Source organism: Stegodyphus dumicola, chromosome 7, assembly GCF_044657685.1.
Source record: "Stegodyphus dumicola isolate Sdum_Otavi_A_Nest chromosome 7, ASM4465768v1".
Classification (NCBI taxonomy): domain Eukaryota; kingdom Metazoa; phylum Arthropoda; class Arachnida; order Araneae; family Eresidae; genus Stegodyphus; species Stegodyphus dumicola.
The window spans coordinates 47,560,247-47,587,045 of NC_140774.1; the positions used below are offsets into that span (position 1 = coordinate 47,560,247).

General features: G+C 32.5%; 1 protein-coding gene across 4 annotated transcripts in view; it reads right to left on the reverse strand.

Annotated features, from left to right (window-relative positions):
- Positions 1-417: 417 nt before the first annotated feature.
- The window catches only part of LOC118194004 (uncharacterized), a 114,916-nt gene continuing 88,534 nt past the window's right edge, over positions 418-26,799 (reverse strand). For all 4 annotated transcript variants that reach the window (XM_035365176.2, XM_085820156.1, XM_035365177.2 and 1 more), the window contains 4 exons: positions 24,196-24,280; positions 18,688-18,752; positions 7,235-7,601; positions 418-2,158 (listed from right to left, as the gene is read on the reverse strand). In XM_035365176.2, coding sequence (XP_035221067.2) covers positions 1,878-2,158; positions 7,235-7,601; positions 18,688-18,752; positions 24,196-24,280 — 798 coding nt within the window. In that variant the 3' untranslated portion in view covers positions 418-1,877. The remainder of the gene's footprint in view (positions 2,159-7,234; positions 7,602-18,687; positions 18,753-24,195; positions 24,281-26,799) is intronic.

Consider the following 26,799-nt stretch of genomic DNA (forward strand, 5'->3'; position numbering starts at 1 on the left):
ATTACGGTAGGTACAAAATATAGAGGTAAGAAAGTCTTTTCAAAACTATTAATGTGTTGCCAATATTTTGCATCCAACCTTTGGAATTTCCTTCCATGTATTGATAAAATTTTTATAATAAAAAGGGCTTTGCTGATCAGCAGCATAGCGAGGGGGGCAAGGGGCTGTATGATGCCCCAGGCGCCGCTCACAGAGGGGTGCCAAATGGTCTCCAAACAAGATTTTTATCATATCATTGTTTTTGTTTTTCGGGGAAAGGGATGCCAAAAAGGTATTTAGCCCCGGGCGTTAGTTATGCTCACTACTCCACTGTTGTTGATGGTCTGTTACATAATCAGAGCAAAAACCAGTTGTTTTTTTCAGTGTATTTTATTTCACTCACACACCACAAGCAAAGTAAATAAAGACACAATAACATGAAAATGACAAATATTTATTACATTTCTGGAAGTAAAACACCTAGACTTTGTGCCTTAGTTCATGAGAGGGGGAAAAAATAATTTGATGTCAAATGCAATTTCAGTACAGGAAATTTTGCAGCATGAAAATAATGCCATCAAAGTTGGTATCACAGATACATAATACAATAGCACACACAGCCATTTTTATGAATGATTTTTTATAACAAGAATGCTACAGATCAAACACAATTTAAAGCTTTTACAATACACCAAATGCCCATGATGCCCAGGTTTTGAACAGTGATGTGGTAATGTAAAGGCTACCAGTCATTTAATTCCATGATTACAATTTATGAAGGAAAATTTAATTTCACCGATTAAAATAAACTGTGAATAAAACCCTCAGTGAGTTCGAAAAAAAGTAAAATTTCCATCCTAAAAATTTAAGAAAGAAAAGATTCTCACATTACAATCACATATTGAGAAGAATTGGAAGAAACTGATGCTGAATTCCATAAAAATCTAATCATCTGCAAAACTCTAGATCCACTTTTTAAAACTAGAGATCTTTTTCAAAGTACAAAAACTGCAGAGTCATTAAAACTAAGATCTAAATTTACTTCCATAATAAAGGCCATTAAAATCAGAAAAATACTAATATTTCAAAGCTCATTTGGTTAACTTCGATGTATTAGACACCCAATTTGTTTTTCTATGCATTCAATGATTTTTAAAATATAATTCTATTGCCAAAAGAAATAGAAAAGAACTTTAAAATTAAAATTATTAGTTTTGGTTAAATAATGGTACAGAATTTTGGGAACTTAGAGCATGTGATTTTGGTTCCGTTTAAATCTCTAAATTAACAACAATTTAGGATTTATTTTAGTTGTTTTCAAAAGAATTTTTAGAATAATTAAGAAATTTAACATGCTCTAAGGAAAATAAGCTTTGTATTTATATATGTAGCTGTAAAGCATAGTTAATAATTGCAGTACCCAAATTTTCATATCAACTTAATTAGGTTCAACAAAAATGTACCAATGAAAGTGCAAATTTTTCACGCTGATTAAATCTTTTATAACCCTCCAAAAAATTTGTCTGCAAAGGTCTAGCATTCAAAATGCTGGGCACTTTCAGCAGTTGTTCATTAGGAACCGATTTATTGGAAGGAAAGAAAAAACAGGAACAGGTATTCAATGAGGCAATAAAATCAACATTGTTTAAATGCTTCAGTATCCCATTTAAAATTCCACACAACAGAAGAGAATAAAAGACATTTCATTAATACTGACCAAACTATTCTACCAATGAAAATCTTATAAACTTGTGTAGCAAATAATTTTAAAAGAAATTTTCCTTTCGAAGCAAGAAAATTCAGTCCATTTAACATTTGACACACAAGTTTTAGAACAGCACTTAAAAGTTGTTAGTTATCAAGAAAATTAATTCAGTGGAACTCTGACAGAAGCTCATTCAATTTTGATGTGGTTCCTGCTGTAATGGTCGGGATGGCATACGGTATGCAACAGGAGTTGGTGGTGGAATATAGATGCCAGATTGAGGACTCCAAGTTGGAGAGAGTATTGATTGGTAAGCATTCATCTCTAGTGGCGATGGGGGTGGCGAAAACGTAACAGTAGGTGTAATGGTGGGGGGCCAGGTAGAACCATAGCTGGGCACAGCACTAGGAATCCAGGAAGTAATGGGTGGTGACATTCCAGTTGGTGGTGTGTTGAAAAAAACACTCGGAACACCTTTAAAATATATAAATCCTGGATTAGCAATTATTTTAAGCTAGATCATTCATCAAAATTTCTTTAAGAGAAGGCTTCAAAATAAAAGACATAATAAAATGTAATATATGTAAGAAAAACTATAAAAAATTTCTACATAAAACCATACTTACAAAATTTTGTTAGTTCTTTCTATCAAACAACTGATTTTTAACATATGAGAATCGAATAATAATTAAGATATAATTTTGCAATTAAACATGCTATTTATTTCAAAACTGTAAATCCTTTTTTTTAGAACAATTGTGTATGGAATGTAATATCTGAAAAATATTTTCACAATTCTGTTGGCACTCTCTTCCACAAACACAGCCCCCAAAACACATTGTCATCAAATACTGATCACTGCACAAACAGTAGCTTTTCATAAATCACTCAAATAGCATCTGCAACCCAATCAGGCAATTATTGTTTTTTATTCAGTTGAAAAATGCACTTTTTTTTTCATCAATTACTGTTTGCGTTATCAACATTTAAGATAATTTTTCTTGAAAACTTGTGATCAGTGCTTTAATTTTCTAACACATAGTTAATAAAATTCTTGGCTGCAATTGATCTGCTAGTTAGAGTAGTTCTTTTAGATGAATGTTTTTAAAATGCAAATGCATATTTTTCATAAGAATTTGCTGCAATGTGCTTCTTAAATATTCAGTTGTCCTGAACAATGACAAACTGAGAATTTTAAACTCTCGATAACATTTTCACTTATTGCAGTACTGTTATCAAAAGACCAGCTAGCATGATGAGACAGCAGCCTTTCAGTGTTAAATAAATAACCTATATTTAATTAATTAATCATTAAAAATAATTGCTGCTTTGACAAACTTTTCAATCAAAGGTAAAGCACTTTGAATTGTTTTGCATAGCTTCTCCATATTTGTTAGATATGGTCACAATTATGATGCTAGGTCTTTCATCTAACATTTCATAATTACTAACTGTAATGTGTTCACATGACAGATACAAAAATTGAAGTGCCAAACTGGCAGAAATTGCAAGAAGTTTAACCTTGTACTCTTGCTGAAATGCCTTTTACATTTCTACTCCATCCAAAAATAAAAGCAATGCATCATTTTCAAATTTCAACAAGTAATCATCAAGTTTCGACCACTCTCATCAAATCGCTTTCAAACAAATAGTGTAATCAGAGCAGTCAAAACATTGTAGTACACAATCTGGAGTTAAGAAAAATGCCTAAATGAAATAAGGCTCACTAGTGACTGAGAGGTAAAATTGCTGAACGCCAGTAGGTTGGTCTGAGGTTCGAATCTGCAAATGGGCTGGCTGCATGGACGTTTTCATAGTTTTCCTCGTGTGTAACATGTATACAAGCCAGTTTCTCTTAGAAAGTCCTCCACGAAAGCATCCCTCTCCTTAGGCAGATAGCCCTCAAGCTTTTGCCCTAATCACATAAACCAAACCTAAATGAAATATTTCAGTTTTGTTAAATTTTCTGAAACTGGGCCATGGCTTTATCATGCTGAAGCCAAATTCTTTTGTTATCATCATCATAATGTAAAAACACTATGAAATACAAGATGCAACTAACTGGTTTGCCATTGAAAAGCAAAAATAATTTTTTAGATCTAATTTCTAAAAATAAGTTTGCCATCATATCCAAACCTAACTATGTAGCATAAACCTTCCTAGAAAACGTTCCACCTCTTTCATAGAAAGGATGCCTGCAAGGAAGACTTTCTATGAGAAATTCAATCATATCTATATTACACATAGAAGAAATAACAAAAGCATCCATGTAGCCACCCCACCAGAATCTGAACTATAGCTAAATTTGTAGTTACAGAAAACTATCAACCTTATGCATAACAAAAAAAAAGAAATTACGAATTGTCAAAGTAAAAATCCTGTAGATAACTTTATGTGCAATATCACTCAGCTCGTGTGGCATTAAAAAGCTTATAAATGCCATGGTACCTTTATCAGTGTGGCTTTTCCTTTAAGAGAAAATTGATCTTGTTTATTCCCTTTATTTCATTGTTACAATTAAAGTTCTTTATAAACTATTTGACATCAAGCCAAAATCACAAATCTGCATCTTTTGCTGTTTATATTTACAGTTGTTTTATATATGACCATTTTCAAAGCCTTTTATAGTATGATAAAAGAACAAATGCAAAATCTGTGAAATGGCTAAGAATTATTGCGCAGAAGTCAATACCAGATTTTTCGCAAACCAATATGTATCAGGTTTTAATGAAAGTTTCCCGCTACTGCAAATATCATCTGCGCAAACAGTTCACATAGGCTTATTTAATCTGTCAAATGATTTTTTGATTTGAAAGAAAGAAACTTGCTTTAAAACACCATGTTATAAAATTTGTAAAAAATATCGTTAATACGAAGTACAAGATGTCTAAAATGGAACTAACAAGCTAACAGATTAGAACCTTCATATGAGACTGTAAAGGTTTGGTACAAAAGTTCAAAAACAAGGAGCATGACATTCAGTAAGCAGAGTGCTCTGGCCGGCCTACTAATATTGACGAGGCCCACCTGCGAAAACTTGTGGAAGAAGATCAGTATGCAACCACTCGAGAGCTTGCTAAAGAGTTACACACTAGTGACATGTCCATTAGTCAAGTTAGTCGCATAAACTAGATGTACAAGTTCAATCGCTAGGTGCCGCATGAGCTCACCCAAGCAGATAAGGACAGGCGAGTTCGGACCTGCACTAATCTGCTCGAATATCAGCAAAAGGACAAAATTCTGGATCGGATCATCACTTGAGATGAAAAGTGAATTTACTTCAACAACATAGGCCAAAAGGGAGTTGGTCTGCATGCAGTTTGGGTAACAAAAAGATCATGCTTTATATCTGGTGGGATAGTCATGGTATTAGACAAAGAGTATCTGGAAAAAGGTAAAACCCCAACAGTAAGGTATACAGTGACATGCTAGTCCATGCCAATGCTGCTATCAAGGAAAAACATCGAACCGAGTTCCGGCGCAATAGGTAATGTTCCATCAATGTAATGCAATATTACATATGTCTGCATTCACTGGCTGGACTCTGTACAGACTTGAATGTGATTTTTTATCACACCCACCATATAGCCTTGACATCGCTCCTTCGGACTTCTACATATTTTCATAGCTCCAGCTACATCTTGCTGGTACTATCTTCCATTCTGCACAGGATGTTCAAAATGAGGTTGATCTGTTTTTGGGACTAGCGGACACCAAGTTTCTGGGCTGAAGGCTTTGAAAAACCACCAAAACATTGGCAGAAAAATCACACATTTGGGTGGTGTTTCATAGATTGTTTCTACCCGCACTAGGCACTGCTTTCATTTTTTTTTTTAAACTTTATTAAAAACGTTTTTTGACGGAAATCTTTTGTTACAATCAGATATTTTTCATAAAATCATGTTGACATGAGGATAAAAAAAATTCAGGTTTTTAAAAATACAATATTAATTTAGTTACGCGTAAATTAGTTTCATTACACACTGATATCCGGTAAAAGTTTCCTTTCCTTGAAATAGTACTATAAATTCTCAGCTATAATATTTTTCATAAAACTGCTAATTTAATCCCAGGCCACAAAAAGTCCATTTAATTTCTCTCTTCCTCCTATGATTGACCTGCAAGTTTAGCCTTTTTTCCTGCAACAAAATCACTTTCATAATTACTAGTGTTCAGTGGCCTTATCCATTCAGCAAATGATAGGCATCAAAAAAGGAATAAAAAATGTTTTAAAACAAAATGCAAAAATCATTCTGCTCAAACAAAAATATACCTAAAAATTATTTTGCTTTTATATTATTTTATATTTCTCCAGTTCACTGGAAATTTATGACAAAGAAAATCAAGAGTTCACATACATAAAAAGGTAGGGCAGCCCTGATACAAAAGGCTTTTTGGCAAAGCAACTTACCAAAAGGCCTTAAAAAATAAACTCCTAGCAGGGTCAGATCTAGTGATTTTGCTGCCATAGGCAAACATCAAAAGTGCTGTCTCCCAAGCTTTAAAAACTTTAAAAATAAAAGAAAACAGATTTATAAAAAAAAATTACAATGACCAGAAAAATACGGTCTAATCAAATTGAAATAAGACAATAGCACTCTTACAATATTTACAAAAAAATTTTATTAAAAACACGCAAACTTTCGAACTAATGAAACCTAAATTAAAATAATTGCTTTCAAACTCTTCCCCCCCCTTCTTTCTTTTGAGAAAACTAATAGCTTCTTTTAGATCTAATTTATTACTGAATTCCCGTTCAATGGCCTACACTGGAAACCCATTAAGAGAATTGACTAACTTTTTATTGTTTAGAAAAAGATCTTTTGTCAGTAGTAATAATTATGGGCAGGTTTAGAAAAGTTCTTAAAGCAACACTTGAATTTGGCCTAATGTTAAGGGAGGTAATGAATTTAAGAACATCAGCTAGACCTTTTCTTTTTTTAAAATGAAGAAATAAGATCTATTTCATCATCCAATACTAAAGCAATAAGATCGGAGGAATGACCATCTGTTAAGACGTTTTCCAGATCTTTACAATGTACCAGTAATTCATTTTTACACATGTCTAAGTTTGGGTACAGGGTTATAAAACCTCAAAGAATCATAACTGAATAGGTTAAATCTCAGCTCCAGTGCACTATAGGTTATCTATACTTTCATGAGAAAAACTTCGCTTTTTAAATTGAACACAATGACATGGTGTAGTCAATTCAAAATTTTTTCCCACGTCTAATTTCGTTAGCAATTTTTCAGCTTCTAAGATAATGTTGTCAAAGAATTCATCTGATCTTAATTCTTTAAAAATAGTTAATGAGCTATTTAATAAATCAATGGCTTGGTTTTGACAAAAGTAGCTTACTTATCAGATTAATAAGATTCAAAATTTTATACCAAATGCCGATCGAACATAAAAAAAACCCAAGTTAATCAAATGAAATGAAAACGGTGGTAAACGCAAATTATCTGGCATAAAATTTTGGCCCTTTTTTAAGCGGTGAGTTGAGCCAACAGCAGAATACCAACAATCTCAATACTAAGTGATAAACATACCAGAAGAGATTTCACTGCCATTCATTACATCCTGAGATCCCCAAGTTAACGGTAAGGTGGATCCATCTCTGCATACCAAATACATGCCAGGTACAGTGTACACGGGATATGGGTATACTGCCATTGGAGCAGGACAATGTGTGGGTGAAGTGGACATCACTTCATCAACTGGCTGAGAAGCAGCTCCAGGTATTGGTAGAGGTAAAGAAGTAGCAGTGGTAGCTATTGCAGAGCTAGGGAATGCACAGCTCATGGGGAGGGAATAATTTGTACCATCATGATTTGGATGTCCTGCATAAAACGCTGGAGGGCTGAATGGATGAGATACGGAAGAAGTCTTTATTGATTCACCAGCCCAGTCAGATTCCTGTAATTAGTAAAATGATTACACTGATTGGCGTGTGATAATTCCTTTTTGAACAATGCATAGACAAAAATCAAAACAAAAAAATTCGAAATCTATGACTTAATGCCAAAATATAATGATTTGTGTTATGTTGGAAGCAATGATAATTAAACAATAAAATATCTTACTAAAGTTAAAACACAATAACCACACAGATTCAGTTATAATGAAATAGGAGAGAAATATTATGTGTTATATAAAAAGCCAACCATACATAAAACAGAAATATCAAGTGCGATTTTCTAAATTTAAATTTTCTCTTAAAAAGTCCCAAATCAAAATTATGCAGAAAAGAAAACCATTCTTTTGGTTATTTCTGAGAACATACCGTATTTACGCGAATCTAATGCGCATCGTTTTTGGACAAATGTAGTATTCAAAATTGGGGTGCGCATTAGATTCGAGTGCAAAGTTCGCCGATGACGTCAACCAAATTTCTCAACTACATTTACCGTTACATTTATCGTTGACACATTATTGCATAGAGGATACAAACTGCAGAGTACGTAGTCACGAAATGGAGGGCAAACAGAGAAGAATGTTTGCCCACTTTCAAAACTTTCAAACGTAAAGTAATTCTTTATGCTGAAAAAAATGGCAATAGAAAGGCAGGGAGAGAGTTCAACGTAGCTGACAGCAATGTTCGCTTGTGGCGGCAACAGAAATTGGCACTGTTTGCAACTAAAGCTAGTAGAAAGAAATACACTGGCCCTCGCAAAGGAAGACACCCTAAAATTGAAGAAAAAGTTTTGGAATTTGTACGTGAAAGGAGGAAGAATGGACAACCTGTGACTAGTGACACCATAAGAAATAAAGCAAAAGAGGAGGCTGAAGTTCTTGGAATACCGAAACAAGAGTTTAAGGCTAGCCGTGGATGGGTGGATCGGTTTATGAAGCGGATGGGTTTATCTCTAAGACGCCGTACAACAATATGCTAAAAGCTTCCTGCAGATTTTGAGGGAAAACTACTAACATTTCAGCGGTATGTCATCACACTTCGGAAGGAAAAGAATTTTTCAATGGGGCAAATTGGCAACGCTGACGAGACGGCAATTTGGTTTGATATGCCTCGTAACTACACCATTACGGAGAAGGGGACTAAGGAAGTTATCATCAAAACTTCGGGATGTGAAAAACAACGCGTAACGCGTAACAGTGATGCTGGCAATAACAGCAGACGGGTGCAAACTTCCCCCTTTCTTAATCTTCAAATGGAAAACATGCCCTAAAACCCCTAAGAATGAAAAGCTGTTCCCAGATGATGTCCTGATTCGAAACCAAGAGAAGGGGTGGATGACGGAATCATTAATGCTTGATTGGCTCCGAAATGTATGGAAACGCCGTCCCGGTAGGCTCTCTAATCCACCATCAATGCTTTGTCTGGACGCATTTCGTGGTCATCTCACCGACGACGTAAAAAAGAAGATGCATAGCCTAGGCAGCGATCTTGTTATCATTCCTGGAGGGATGACGTCTGTGTTACAACCCCTGGACGTTAGTATAAATAAATCTTTTAAGGGGTACGTTCAGGCGGAGTACGAAAAATGGTTTGGTCAGCCAAACCGTGTATTGACCCCAACAGGAAAAATTAAGCGTGCTGCACCGCACATTGTTGCACACTGGGTTTCTGCTGCCTGGAAAAGCATCGAAGCACCAATGATTGTGAAATCTTTCAAGAAATGCTGCATTTCAAATTGATTGAATGGCAGTGACGATGACGTGCTCTGGAACGCTGAGGATGACGATGACGATGATGAGGAAAGAAGAAATGAATCTGCTTCTGACAAAGAGAGCTGCGAGGATTCCAGTGATGAAAACATTAGTGAATAAAGACGTTTACTATTAATCACTGATTGTAGAAACTATTAGCTAGATAGAAATGTTACGATTTATTTCATGTTCATATTTTACGATAGGTACCGTATATACGGTAGTGCTAATTAACATTGATTGTTTCACATGACAATAACCCACTAATAGGTTAATTCTATGTTCTGCTACTTTATGTATAAATCCATTGTTGTATAAAATATGGTATCTAAATTTAAATAAAATTATCATACCATTAATTGATAGTTTATATACAAATCCATTGTTGTATAAAATAAGATTCAATAAATTCCTCATATCATTGATGCGCATTACATTCACCGACAAACAATTTTTTTATCATTTGAAGTTTTAAAATGGGGATGCACATTAGATTCGATGGCGCATTAGATTCGCATAAATACGGTATATGTTATAATATGAAATACAGCTGGTTATCAAAATAATAGAAACACCTGTGAATAAAAGTAACACCGATGAATGTGTTTAAGTAATAAAATAGAATTCTTGCTAAGAGGACTTTTTATATATATAAGAAGTATATATCATAGTAGTATAAGATAACTTTATTGAAATTTTATACACCTTGAATTTTCATCAGAAGCGAAAAATTTCAGACCTCACAGAGTTTCAAAGAGGCCATATTGTAGGAGCCCGACTAGCTGGAGCAACTGTGACTGAAGCATCCGAGCTATTAGCTTATTTCTAGAGGTACGGTGTCAAAAGTCATGACAGCATGCAGTGCAGAAAGACAAGCTCAGCAAAGCAAAATAGTGGATGGAAGGAAAAGCTAGATGAAAGAACGACAGTTATTGAAGCGGATTGTAAAGTCTAAGAAAGAAAAGTGCAGCCAAAGTGACTGCAGAGCTCAATCAGCATCTGTATTCTCCAGTGTCAATAATTATAGTTAGGAGGCACCTTCATAAACAGGATATTTATGGCAGAGCAGTTATTACTGAGCCACTTGTCACACATGTTTATGCCAAACATTATCTAAAATGGTGACACAACCATAAAATTTGGTCGATTGATAAGTGGAAGACAGTTATATTGTCAGATGAATCATCTTTCATACTTTTCCCTACAACAGAACGGGTGCACGTTTGAAGGACACCTGCAGAAGCGCATGATCGTGACTGTCTCCTTCCAACTGTCAAGCATGGAGGTGGATCCGTCATGGTAGAGGCAGCCATGTCGTGGTTTTCTGCTAGTCTAATTGTAACCCTGCAAGGAAGGATCACTGGAGAGAAGTATAGAGAAGGTTTAGCTGACCAGGTCTATCTTATGATACGAACTTTATTTCCTGCAGGAAATTGAATTTTCCAGATTGATAATGCTTCTATTCATGCAATGAGATTTGTCCAATCGTGGTTTGATGAGCATGAGGATAAAGTGAAACATCTACCTTGACCCGCACATTCCCCCCGACCTCTTTATAATGGAGCTGTTATGGTCTGTTTTAGAACGTTCAATCCAGAATCGATATTCTCCACCAGCATCTCTCTCGGAACATTCATAATATCTCCATGAAAGAGTAGTGCAATACTCCTCAACAGACTATTCAGCACTTTTAATGATTCAACTCCCAGACGAATCAAAGTTGTATTACATGCCAAAAGCGGTCCTACGCTATATTAATAAAGAATTCCTTATAAATCTAGTGTGTTGCCATTATTTTGATAACTACCTGTATATAAATGTTATATATGCTTACTGGTATAAACTGGTAATTGGATGAAGCAGTACAGTTTACCTGTTTGATAAATTATCAAAGAGAAGAGATCATTCTTATACATATTATTAGCAACAATAAAATCCCAGAAGTGTAAAGAGAAAACCTCAACAGTGAGAGGAAACTTGGTATATGTGAAATTATGTTTTTTCATCACTTCATGTTACCAATGAACATGAAAAGCACTTCAATCCCAATATCAAGAAATATCAATTATGATATTTGGTGAAAACACTTTAGTAAAAGATGGTATAAGCAAGGACCAGATTTTAATGATATACGTGTTGTAAATTAATCACGCATTTTGAAAACTCTTTTATAACTCACCTCCAGTATAATCCTAGCAATGCCGAGGCATCCAGATCATGGCCAAAAACAATATCTCAATTTTTATTCCTTAAATATTATTACTCCCTTTTCTGAGCTAGTATATACCTTTAATGTATCGGTCGCTTCTTATCATTTAAGTCAAAAGCAAATAAATGTGATTAATGAACATTCGCTTATTATTAATGAAATACCGTTAACCACAAGATTTTATTTCGAAGATTTAACCTGCCACGAACAAAAGGCAAGCAAAGTTTGCTATCCTTATCTTCATCGATTATGAGTCCATAAATCCCGGAACTAAAATTAAAAACTGTGCACATTAAACTTTCTGAAACCGATAAACAAGAATTAATAATGACACAATCAGGTCTTAAAGAATAAATGCAAATAACGAAACTGAATTCCAAAAATTACACTACTTAAGGCTTTTAATGCATGATGGGTTGGATAATCTTTCTTGCCCCCCCCTCTAAATCTGACGATGAATTTCTAATGAGGAATAAACAAGCATGAGCTGTAATAAATCTATGCACTGACGACTCTCAGATCATCTATCTACGTTAGAAATAAAATGACTACTGCCAGTATCTGACGGTAGTCAATTCTGGGCGCTCCAATTTGAAAGGCAAATTATATCTTGTGAGAATATTATATTCAATAAAAATGCCTAAACACGATATGATCTCGCCCATCTCTCATATGGACTCAGTCGAAAGACTAAGCTATAGGCAAAAATATTTAGTCGAAAGACTAAGCTATCGGCAAAAATATTCCGGATCAGCCAGCTGCCGCACTTTTGTTGGTTTCAATTCTCGAATCATACAATACTCTTATAACTGCCCTAAAAGCCAGATAGAAACTTTCATACCTGCAGATCTTGTAAAAACGAAACTCACTGATGAGTATGACAGAAGAACAAGCACATAGAAGTTCTAATTCTTTAACAGCGTTTAAATCTGCAAGAAATTCCAATAATAATAGGGCGGGGAAATTCTGTACTTTTTGTAAATGTACTAGTCATATTCGTAAACGTTGTTTTAAATTACAAAACAAAAATAACAATTCTTGTCCTGGTAACTCAAAATCAAAAACTCGCATGACCAAATATGTTCGAAAATTGAACCGGCATCATGCAAGCGCCGAGATTTCTAATGAAGCAAACTACGAATCACGTAGCAGGCCAGTCAAGTACAATGCGCATAAAAAATGGGAGGCAGTTCTATAGGATGATTGACGAAATTCAAATTGTGAAAAATTTGTAAAAATTATTTTAAAATAAAAATTTTAAAAATAAATCATAAAAATAGGCGAATTTTATTTGGAATGACCTTAAATTTCAAAATATCAAAGGAAGAATCAAATAAGTTTAATTAAAAAAAAAAGAGATAATAAATATATATCAAATTCAATTAACATTGAGGAGCTAAAATTTTGAGAGGTAATTTTTTAAAAACTACTCCTGAGATTTTTGCAAAATATGGCAATTTGGCACAATTTGAACTAGAAACGAAATATAAAAATTGGCATGTTATTTCAGAAAAAGTCAGATTCTGTGTCAAAATACCTATATTTAAGCAATGCCATACATAAATCTAATACAGATCCTAAGTCGCACTTTTAAGACGAAAAACGCAAGTTGAATTTCGTCAATCGGCCTAGTAGAACAGGAAATTTAGAATTGCCCCACCTTTTTTTTTTTTTTTTTTCCTCGCAGTGATACAAATAGAAACCGTATACAAACGTACCATTCAAATTTAGGTCATCAAAATTATGAAGCAATCAGACAATTAGTATGAAGAATTTTTGACAAAGGAATAAAATTAGATAATTGTATTCAAAATAACTGTTCAGAGCGCTTAAAGAATAAAATTCAACAAATTCCTTTATCCAAAAGCTGCTAGTGTTTGCACAATCAAGCCACTTGAACTTGCACATAGTGACTTTGCTCACCTATTCGCACTCTAAGGGAAAACTTTATTTTGTAATCTTTATTGATGATTTTATTAAACACACCTTGCTAAAAAGAATTGAGTTCATAGTAAATTAAAAGTCTTTGTCAGTATAACAAGAAAAATTTGTTACATATACAATATCCGAACCGATAACGGCATATTAGCAACAAAATGGAGGAATTTCTATTGAGTAACAGAAACAAGCATCAACTTACATTCCCTTTTCCCATCCTCAAAACGGTGCTAGGTGAAAAAAAATAGAAGCCTTACTGAGATGGCCAGGTGCCTGCTATTCCAAGGCAGACTTTCAAAGAACTTCTGAGATGAGCTCTCAGCACAGCAAATTACATCCAGAACTGCCTTCCAACTAGAGCTTGTGATAAGAGTCTATGAATGATTGAGCGGCAGAAAACCTAATCTAGCTCATACGAAAAAATTTGGTTGCACAGTATATGCATTTATGCATAAGGAAAACCAAAGAAAACTAGGCCAGAAAGCAAATGAAGGAACTTCTGTCTGTTACCATTAATGATCAAAGCCGTACAGTATCTATACAGGCGAAAATCCTGTATTGTCAATGCAAGCATAAAATTTGTGAAAGAATCATCAGCGAATGAAAGTATTGAAATTTGCCTCTATCCAAAGTTCGAAGACTATGAAAATTAGGAAAAAACTGAGGAAAAAAATCTAACATTATATCCAAAAGAGAGCCAAGACGATCAGACAGGAAAATGAAGGGGAAACCACCAGAACGCCTAGGATTCTTAAAACACATGACTAAAAACATACCTGAGAATTTTAAAGACTTCGATAAGTTTAATTGCATATGAAAGGAAAAATGGTTACTCGCAGTTTATGAAGAAATCAATTCCTTATCCTAAAATAAAACTTAGGAACTAGTTGAGTTTCCTGTATGAAAGAAACCTATTGGATATCAATGTATTTTCAAGCTGAAAGAAAATGAAGACAGAACAATCATTCGTTACAAGGCGTGACAAGTTGCAAAAAGGTTATATTCAAAAATCAGGAACTGACTACGACCATACCTTTGCACCAGTAGTTCAACGTACAATCATCAGAGCCTTTGTTGCTGTTGCAACATATGATAAATTCACGTGACTCATGTAGACATCACTAGAGTGTTCCTACACTAAAATTTTTTAAAAAATATACATGCAACAGCTGAAAGGAAAATTCCATCAGGAAAGAAGAAAAGGTTTGCAAATTGAGAAAATCTTTATACAGCTTAAAGCAGGCCGCTACTTTACGGAATAAAAGAGTCAAAGCAGTATTAAAGAATATCAACTTTTCACAGGGTACAGCAGACCCATGCTTGCTTTCAAAGAAAGATGGGAACGACACAATAATGATTACTGTCCATGTCGATAATATCCATATAGGATGCAAAAGAGAAAATTAGATAAAAAAACTAAAAACTAATTAAATGTCTGAATGAATTCTTTGAAGCAAAAGAATTAGGAGAAATCAGAAACTACTTTAGGAATCAACATCAAAAGGGATGACAACAAGTTCCTATTGAGTTAAAAAAAAAGTTTTGAGATTTTTGTCCGGATATGCACAAACCGTCTTACACAAAAATGGGTACTTCTTATCAAAGGAAAAGGACATCTCTCTAACAATAGAAAATAACAAGTATAGGCAAGCCATCAGAGCCTTACTTAGCCATTGTAACCAGAACATGCATTAACGTAGCAGTGAACCTATCAAGCAAGAAAAAAGAATCTCCAAATGAGCAGTTCTAAGAGTCATCCAATACCTGAACGTTACACAGGACATTTACCTACAAACTGATTCTGATAACCCACTAACACGTTTTTGCTATATGGATGTTGACTACATATCTCATTTAATCACCAGATAATAAACCTGGGGAAATTAATTTTTCTTGGGAAAAAGCTCAATATTCTGGTCCACAAAGAGACAAAATTGCATTTTCTCATCATCTTCCAAGCCCGGGCTAATTTCTGCAGCCATTGCTGCTCAAGAGCTCAAATGGATATTAAACCTCTTTAAAAATTTTGGACTAGCCCCGAAATTAGCCATTAAGATATTTGAGGGCAATAAATCCCCAATATCTCCCATCCAGCATGAAAAAGTGAATACAGTCAAAAGTCTTTAATCCGGACTCGTCGGGACTTCAGCGATTCCGGATTATAGATCATCAGTTTAAATCTGGTAAGATGGCATGCAGAAATTATAAAATTAAAAATATGAAACCGTAATTTATAAAATAATGAGCAATTATGATCTAAAGGGTATCAAAATTTACCAAAAAAGAAGCCCAATATTTGTTTATGTTATTAAACATTTCTTTCAACGCGCGGATGCGTAAAGCATACCTTACACATAGCCGAAATTAGAAAATTGCAACCAGAAAACTATTTGATTTGTATTCGTGGTATTTATAATGACGAGGAATTTGATTTAAATCATATCAAAGACGGAGTACATCGAAATTAAATACTACATTTAGTAAGGAATTATAAGCCGAATAAAATAAAAACATCTGCTCTGAAGATAACGATAGTGTTGACAAATCAACTTCCAATTCATTGCACGTCGGGACATCTTCCCCCCCCCCCGTGCAGAGCAGCGTGAAATTGATAAACAGATTTCGGAACGGTTAGATAAACAAAGAATATGCCTTTATCGATTTTTTGTAGCAATTCATTTTTTGTTTGATGGACATCGAAACATACTTTCGTTTTCTAGATCCTTTGGGAGCTCCAGCATCGGAAATTCTATTTGACATAATCAAAAGTTCAAGCTTACTTTTAGAAAATTGCTCTTACAGTCTGCAAAAAATAATAAGCCGGATCCAATTCAAAGATTAAGGAACAACGCAATCATCAACATTAACTGAAATAGATAATTAGATAATTTTAGCTTATACCGTCCATTATACATTAAACGCGCACGCGAAAATGTATTCTGCACTTTCGCAGACGCATATGCGCAGTCGTAAATGTCTTGGGCGCACGAGTAAAACGCCTATGCGCATGCGTCAATGCGGCGCATGCACAGAAAGATTTTAGCTTTGAGGTCCGGATTATAGATCATTCCGGATTATGGGTGTCCGAATTAACGACTTTTGACTGTACCATGTTAAAACATATTAATGTTATATATTTCTTTTTTTAAGAGAATAAATCAAGATAACATACTGCAAAACAAATTCCATGATTGCAGATATTTTCAACAAGCCATTGCCCAAACAAAATTGCTGAAATTAAGAAGCGAGCTAAATCTAATTTCCACACTTTTCCAAAATGCATGATCAAAGGTTGGACTGTCGTAAATCAATCGTAAATCACATTTTGAAAAATATTCTTTAGTAACACTTTACTATTCTTAATTAATATTACTCTCTTATGTGCTTGTATATATGTTTAATGTATTCGTCACTTCTTAATATTTCAGTCAAAATTTAATAAATTCGATTTGTGTGTAAATATGCATTGCTATTATTGGTGGATATATCATGAAACATCCCTCGCTTGGATATTTAACCCATGAATAAAAGGTAAGCAAAGTTTGCTATCATTATCTTTAATATGCAATTTTTCCACTTTTTGAAAAATTTCCTCTTTTAAAGCAGTTTTTAGAGCATTCCGGAGGCTTTCTTAGTTGTTGCACTCTGCTGCTGCCTCTTAGCCATTTTTGGATATTTTCGAGCAGTTTGATGTATATTCCAATATTCAAAATCAAAAACGATGTTACCCTTAAAATAACATTGTCTTAAATCCATCAAGGGAATGTAGATTCCATGAAGGGAATGTAGATTCTTGTACCAGTGTTTATCAATGTCTATACACTCTCACAGCAAAGTTTCCAGCAGCCTCCTTTCCTTAGCAATGTGTCCAGCAGAGGTTCCAAATGCTTAAATCCTACAAACTCATTTGTACTACACAGCTTAAAGATGCATAAATAAGAAAGAGATACATAATGGAATAATTCAGCAATATTTTTCATGACAAAGAATTTTGCAGACTTACATACACTCTGTTGCTGCCTTTGATAGGAAGTATTAACTGCATTTAAAAATGCCATATTGTAAGACTATAGCAAATATTTTTGGATAAGGCCATACCATGCAGTCCAACAAGGGAATGTAGATTCTTGTACCAGTGTTTATCATGTCTATACACTCTCACAGCAAAGTTTCCAGCAGCCTCCTTTCCTTAGCAATGTTACCCTCCCTCTTTTTAGCTGGACACATTGCTAATATGTGTCTAGCAGAGGTTCCAAATACTTAGCCACAAGCCAAAGTATAATTAGACTAGCATATTGATACATGTGGGACTAGTATAGAAGAAGCCAAAGCAGCTGAGCTTTGATAATACTGCATCCATTAACTAACAGTGTCCTCCTTTCCAACCTTACAAGTCCTTGCTTAACATGAGCAACTTTCACACCATAAGAAGCCAGAAGCAAAAATGTTACAACAGCCCCTCAGAGTGACTTTGAAAAGGAAACCACAAAGAGGAAAGAAAGAGAAAATAGTATACAGGATGAGAAGGAAAGATTACTGGGGCTCTGGCGATAGTGACAGCCAGGCTCATCAAAGATGTGATCCTTCAAGAAATCACTTTAAAAAAAATTAAAGGCCTTTCCTCCATATGCCTTTGTGATGACAACAAAAGGTCAACACATTTAGCTGTCAATTGACTATTATCGGATTTGATTACCAGAGAAGGCATAGTGGATTTTTTAAAATTCCTGCTCCCCCCCCCCACACACACAAAAAAAAAAAAAAAAAAGTAATAACTTCACAGTACAGTCTAAACTAGAATGTAGTGGATTATAGTGGCTTGTCTCCATCTTCTCAGTCATATTTCAATTGTGAAGAGGATGTAAGGAATTAAATGTGTTTTTCCCATTTCTTGTAGTGTTTTTCCCATATTTTGTGTATATGCAAATATCAGTTGAAAGTGCTGGAGTCGTTCTTGTCAAAGGCATGGTTTATTTTGTAAGATTGCTTCTAACGAAAACCTAACAATTTATTAGATTAAATATTTCAATGCTATATAGCTAATATTACAAGAAACAAAACCAACAGCATTTTAAAAATTTCTCAGAAAAGAAGTTTATATAGATCAACAATATCAACTTGAAAATACTGCTGCAATATAAAGCAATGAAACATTAAATCTTATAAGGCATTAATTACACTAAGCCTTACATTAAGCTCACTCGCTGTTTCTGAAGCTCCAGGTTGAATTCTGTAGCATTCAGAAGAAACTTTGCCTGTAACATAAAAAAGAAGGGGGAAAGGACAGTATGTAAAAAGAATGAGTAAATAAGATAATTCATCATAAAAATCATACAAAATTTTGCCAAAATCATTACACGAACTCTGTTTTCAAACAGTTTGTTCTTTCAGTTTAAAACATTAAAAACCATATTGTTGATGATAATACCACACAGTTATTAATATAACACGTGCATAAAAGTCCTTAAATAGCCTTTATTTTCAGAAGTACTGGTTGGAAATATGCACTTTGTTATAAAAGTATTGTTAATGATTTAAATATTTATGCTATAATGTTTTTAAATTTAGATAAATAAGTTTGTAAAATTAAAAAATCTAGCTTTAAGGTCCTCCAGTCCCTATAGACATATTTAGCAAAAGTTCATACTCATTCTAAAGAATACATTAAGAATGTTTAGCTCTTATACATTAAAAAGATATTACAGTATTTAATTCAAAGTCTGAGATTTTTCAATTTTGTCATTGATAAAAATTAATTGCTTGAGAGATTGGTTAAAAAATAAATTGGGATAATTCAAAGCTTTTTTTTTTTTTCTTTAATATCTTTCAGCAATATTCTTTCATGATCTACTAACATGTACTATTCTATAATATATAATTTTGTTATATTTGATATGCTGTACACATTTTCACACAATTTATAAATTTTCAAATGTGAAAAACATGTTAATACTATTCATAAACAATTTTGTTACAATTTTAGGATCATAATCTAGCTATCGCACAAAACAATTCATTTTTATTACTATATTAGAAGTAATTTACATTTCTAATTTATGCAAATCATGTTATAAGTTGGCTATGAGTCAATATCTGAAAGAATGCTACTGTTTTCTAGACCATAAATTTTATAATATTCTGTGAATAAGATCTCTTTTTTGAGGAAAACAAAATACATTGACCAAAACGTTTTCATGACATGTTACATACCAGTACTTGTCACTTAATCTGTTAACAGAAACCTTTTCTTAAACTAATATTTCCTTTTTAGTTGCACATAAATTTAAATATTTTATTTTTTAATTTGTGAAGCACCCCTGAATTTTCAAAAGCATCATCTCAAGCAAACATCTTGATCAACTTTTGCTGTACGAGATCCAAACTTGTGTTTAATTTGTTTATAACTTTCGGTACTTATTCGTTAATGCAATCACTTTGGTGCAATTTGGTGGTTTTTTACAGATGAAAAGTTAAAACTTATCTGATACAAGTTGGCGGGATTTGCAAACTTTAAAAAAAAAAAATTCCTAAATTATCAATATTAATTTGTAAGCTGACAAACATTATCAACATATGAAACGAAAACATAGCTTAATAATTTAAAATACCATATTTTAATTACTGAATGAGTATTATGTGATACATTAAAAAATAAAACAATTACTTTTCACCCAAATTTTTCTGTTTTTTTTTTTTTTTTTTTTTTTTTTTTGTGTGTGTGTGTGTGTTTTCGCCAAATACACAGAGATCTGTTTACAATTAAAAAATCATCAGATAATTGCAGACATGCAGCATCGTGAAAACTCTGGTAACACTGGCTATCTATCAATTGCATCTCCTCGTTGTTCTCATTGAGATTTTTCATCAAAATTTTGTATTTCTAAAGAAATTTTACTAGTTTTTTTTCGATGCTGGCAAATTCCCCAAGTGCATATTTTAAAATTAAGGAAAAAAATATCATGATTTGTTTATAAAAGCTATTGGAATGTAAAAAAAAAGAACGTATGCAAAATAGTGATATTGTTTGACTGAAGGTTTGTAATGACCATAGTTGCCTGACCAATAGTTATGCACCTGGTTGCCAGAGTTTGGCACATCCTGAAAATTTGGTTAGTTCTATTAAGGTGGTTGCAATAATACATAAGCATCTAAATTTTTACTAAACATAGTTATAGGAACTGAGGAACCATATTATTAAAAGTAAATTTTGTAATTTTTAAAAACTGATTATTTAAAATTTAGAAACGCAAAACATATCAAAACATTTTGTTATTAAAAACATATCAACAATAGTTGCGAAAATAAAAGTCACATAAAGGCATTTGTGTACACACTGCATACATCATAAATGAACAGTGACAAATTAAAAATACTCCTAGTTTTCTAATATCTTAAATAAACCACCATTTCAAAAAAGTACAATACCATATATGTCAGGTGAAATTTACATTGCTTTATATGAAATGAAGCAGAAAATCCACAGATCCAATGAAATTACATTGAACTGATCACATTATCTTGATATTTTATTCGGCCAGCCATAAATTTTGCAAAATAATTTTTGTCAGGACCTAAAAAATCTTTATAACTTAACTATGCAACTATGCTCATTACAAACACTATCTCATTACATTTCAGTCAAACAATGTCACCATTTTGCATACGTTCTTTTTGTTACATTCCAATAGCTTTTATAAACAAATTGAAAGGAGAGGAGAACATCCTCTTGTAAAATCATAGAGAAAACAATACATACTTTGATAAAGGTATTTCAGTCAATACTTTTAAACATTTATTACTAAAACAATCTGTTAGAGATCTTGAATAATAATAATAATAATAATAAAAATTATTCTGTACCAGGTAACTAATACATAGAATTTCATAGCACCTTTACTAATTATTTCTGCAAATGTTAATAAAAATCATTAGTTGAAATACTGTTATGAATTAAATGTATTTAAAACTTTAATAAACAGATTATTAAAATAAATCAATGGTGACCAATAAAACAATGGTAACCTTTGATTTTACTTTCAAATAACTCAATTTGTTGAGTAATTACGACCCAATTTCAAAAGTAAAAATTTTATGCTTTGACAAATAACCATATAGAGAGAACTGGCTACTTGCTAGGCTTCATTGGAGGTTAAATTGTTAACATTTGCCAAGCTGCATGAAAGACAACAAATGGTATTCTTACAGCCTAAAATTTTGAGAAAACTTTGTTAAATTTCTTAAACAAAAGAATAGCAGTGACAACCAACACAGTTGGAAAATTTAAATAATTGATAAAATACACTGAAAAACAATGGACAAGGTGTACAGATGTTAAATGCATGGTAGCATAATACTCCAAAACTTTTTGAAGGACTTCATTAAGGATGTGACTAACGTAAAAATAATTTAAAGTCCACAAATATGTCCACAAACTCAATTCAAATAAATCATCAGCCTATTTCTTATAGCTATTAGAAAAGGAAAATTTATGAAATATGCAAATGTAGAAAAATAAGAATTAAAATTAATCAAGTAATGGGCAGATCAATAAACATGAAGGTTGTAAAGGATTACAACACCAACAGGAGGAGGGGAATGATATAAGGTTCAAATGACTGATCACAATAGCCAATGCAAGATACATTTATTTTTTTCTTTTCACATAATATGCTCGTTTCCTTTATGAATCTGGATTTCTTTATGTGCGATTGATATACAGAACTGTGTTTGCTGAATGGCTTCCCCCCCCTCCCAAAGGAAAAATAATTTTAAAAAAGGCTACATTAGGATCATGATGGCTTACAAATGAAAATTCATGTCTTCTTTCATGGCTCAGAGTATCTAAACTGTACAGAGTTTTCCATCCAAAATGTTACTTCTAATTTCTTCCTACATTACACAGTTAAAAGTCCTTTGATAAATTTAGATTTGAAAGCACCCCTAGAGAGTTAAAAATGACTTAATAGTTATGCTGCTTTTTCTGAATGTTGATGGATGCTAATGTTTGTAATAATGTTTCCAAATGAAAGAAAAAAAATGAGTTAAATAATACTGTGTATTTAAATGTTTTGCAACATTTGTAATAATTTGTTCTCTAATTTTTCAGCCTGATGAATAAATAACAGACATCTTGTATTAAACTATTCTGATACACATGTCCTCAAGAATTTACACAAGATATTTTAAAACTAGACAAAACATTTTACTTTAAAAAAAATCTCAAATCAAGTTTATATAAAAACTACTCTTTTTACTTCCTTGTACAAAGTAAAGAAAGTATTACGATGGCAAAAAATTTCGGTTTTCAGATTTCAAAGGAAATATCCATTTTGACTAGTTCTGTCATAACATCTATTACATATAGCTCAAAATCTAGTTATTCTATAGCATCTAGTTATGCACCTCCATTTTTATTGCAGTTGGCAATGCCAAAAGGGTACTCTGAACTGAAGAGCATGTTCCACTTTCAAATGAAACAAGTTTAAATGAAGTGCATGAAAAAATGAGTATAATTCAATACAAGGAAAGTCATGTGGTGTGTGCATCAGATTTTTTAATTGAAAGAAAAAATCATAAACACCTAAGGATTAACCTTCCAGCTCTTTTGAATTAATAGATACTCATGGTCATTTTAACAGCAGACACTTAAAACCTACCCACATTTTGATTTCCTTATAGCATAACTTTCTTAACAAGATTTAATCCTTTGAACTCAAAATATTCCTCTTAAGTATATACAAAGCTTTGTGTTATACTATGTGGACCTCTTAGTCACACCAAACAATATACTGCACTAATGAATAAAAATTTTGGGATTTATAATTAAATTTTAATTGCATTTTGTTTCATTGCTTTCTGTACCTAGTTCGGTACAGCTAGTTTGAGAGATATATTATTCACCAGGGTAAAAACAGTAACTGAAAAAAAAAATTATTTCAAAAGAAGTGCTAATAAACACAAAAATTATCCATTAAATATATTTTGGTATCAAATTACCATTCTTGATAGTAGTAACATTACTAAGCCTTTAAAAAAAACATTGTTGTTCAATAATAAAGACAAGAAAAAATGCTTATTATTGTAGAACCTGTGATTGCCAATCAGGTTTTTTGCAACTATTTAAGAAATATATGCAAATATATTGTAATACATCATGTAATTATATATATTATAAAATAAAATATACAATGTAACTGGAAATTACAAATAATTAAAATTCTATTTATAACACTAATATTATAAGAAAGATAAAAATTAAGAATCATGGCCTTAAAATTTTAATCAGAAGTATTGCTTTCATAAAATATTTTTTAGGCATAAAAAGTCAAAAAATCCTCAGTTACTATAAACCTTAACCAAGGAAAATTTCAAGAGAAAAGGATTAATAAATATTTTATTGAGAATAAAAATATTAATCCTTCAAAATATTAATGATTTATTATTCCACTTTGCTCTTTAAGCACTGAATATTCTTCACTGCCTAATCTTATTGAAGACTGAACATAAGAGCTGTTGTTCCGGTGACAAACATTTCTCTATTATTGATAAAATATCCTTAAAATTTCTTTTGCTAGCATACACTGTTCTCTAAAAGACATTCCTAACCTAAGTATAATTTAACTTAAAAAATATACCAATTCTCCATAGATTTAATTGTTAATTTCCCAACTACCACTCGAGCAAAATAAACATAATTACCTGGTATTGGAATAGGAGGTGTAGACAAGTTTCTATCGACACCATTCCATACGTACGAAAAATTTGTAGTTGAGCAAATTGTTTGCTGCAAGACATGAGTTGCATTTTAATAGTGAAAGAAAATTACAAGCAAATGAATCACATCATTTAATCTGTATGTACAGATTTCACAAATTTACAAAATTATTTGCAAATAAAAGCATGGATTTAGTTCAAATGCTTCCCTTCCTTGTTTCTATATCTATTTTAGTTTTTTTATATTTTTTACTTAATTTTTAGAAGACTCTCAGCTTTACATATTAAATCACATGAAGTTTTATGAGTAAAGATAAAAAGCCTTTATTAAGAATTTTTTAAAAAAATCTATGTCCTGTTAAATATAAAAAAGGGTTTAGTAGATATTTTAACATAATGTTAGTTTGTATTAAATTGCAACACTGCAATCAAACCTTAGCATCATCCTACATTTAATTAAAATAAAAACAAACATTACAGAAGTATATATGGAGGACCTAGAAAAGCTGGCTTATAATTCATGGGGAAAAAATAAAAATTCCTTACATACAGCCCATTTATTAGTTGAAAAATTTTTTATGGTTTAAATCATTTGGATTATAAAATGCTGTGGCTATAAACATTCAAGCCTTGGTAGATTCCTTTCAATTAAGTTTTATTAAAAAGAGTTAAATATAGTGAATGTAAATTACAACAAACAATTAGCTTGACAAACTGCTGACAATGAATAGTACATTAATTATGGGCATTTATTTGTATTTAAAGATTCTACAAAGGAAAGCCAAGATGTGTCCCTTAAATTAGTGGTGATAAATAGGTAACACTAAAAGTTTTTAGATCTGCAACAAAGAATAAAGCAGTGAGATATCATGTTGCTGTATTACAGACATGAGTCTATGACATGTAATAGCACCATAAAACTGGCTATAGTTTTATGCCATGCCTTGATTGAGGAAATGGTGCCAGTATGTCAGAAGAAAAATGAACTATTGTAAGAATATTCCCCAGTTAAAAATTTTGTTAGATTTTGGAGCAAGTTCATCAATATAAATAAAGTAACAATTAAATCCCACTTTTATTTTGGATATACACCTTATGCTAACATTTTTTTTATTAAGGTACTGAGTTATGTCTCAGAAAGCAAAAGTTGCATGACAAATGTGGCATTCATCCTACAACAGGGAAACATGGATAGTAAGCATGTGATCTAACAGGAGAAGCCGGTAAGGTATATGGAACTTTGTTAATCCTTGGGCATTGCTATAAATAAAATTCGAGAAATCTTGAATTCTCATTTAATTATTTAGAAGATTTATCGCATATGGATCTCCACAAACACATGATGGCATAAAAATGTCTCAATATTTCGTCAAGTCTTTTGTAGGTTACACAAAGCAAAATTTAATTTGTGATGTTCTTTGGTACTGATAACTGAAAAGTTATTTTTCAAAATTTCATATGCAACATTCTATGAAAATTCCATATATAAACGTAATATTAAAATGTCTATTTTTTTAAACAGTTTCTTAGTTTATTTCATGATAAACTGCAGCAAAATGGGGGTAATGCAGTAATTCAAAAGAATGACGCAAAGTTTGAGACCTGAATATATTTCTACAAACAGAGCACAGTTGTCTGATATTTGTTGAATGAAGTTTGTGATGACATTGTGAAAAAATTAAGAATTCTTAGGTGTAGAAGCAATTACTTTGGTTTTTGATGATTGGTAAAACATAGATCCAGTTTTACATGTAATATTCCTTTTGGAAAATAAAATAGTTTAACTTAAAAAAACCTACAGAATGCTGTATTTTTTACAGAAAAAGCAATAGTGGAAATCAAAGGGAATATAAAAAAATAATTTTGCAATTTGTACAGACAATTAAAATTAATACGATGAGCAATATATTAAAGTTAAACAAGAATCATTCTGATCTTATATATAGAGGTTAAGCATATATATTATAAATATTACACCTGCATGGTAAAGAAATGGTAACAAATTATTTGATAAAATATATACAGAAACACAAAACTACTTTGAAAATAAACACCATGCTCATGGTTGGCTAAAAGAAAAATGTATAAAATGTTTTTCAAATGAAAAGGTACAAAACATCATAACAAATAAATCGGTTGAAATTTGAAAATGCCACTTTAGCATGACATAGCGAGACACCTAACGATGTGAATGCAATGTCTGGCATGGTTGTCTGCATGCATGAGTGCCTGCACATGATGCAAAAGAGAAGGAGGCAGTTGTGTGTTCCTTTCAATTGATGTGCCAGTGCATGTGAGGACATCATGGCATTCACACTGCAAAATTCGATGACTGAGGAGCAGTGAAATGTTATCACATTTCTGACTGTGGAAAGGTTTAAACTGGCTGATATTCATTGCCGGGTGATGGTCATATATGGAGAGACAGTGCATCTGACAAATTAGTGAAAAAGTGGAGAGCTAGTTTTCATGAAGCCCTGGTATGTTTGAGTGATGAGCCCAGGCCATGCAAATATGGTAATCATGGCTGAACTCATCGACAAGGTGAGAAGTGGCATCTCAAAGGGAAGTGCTTCACCTCAGATGATG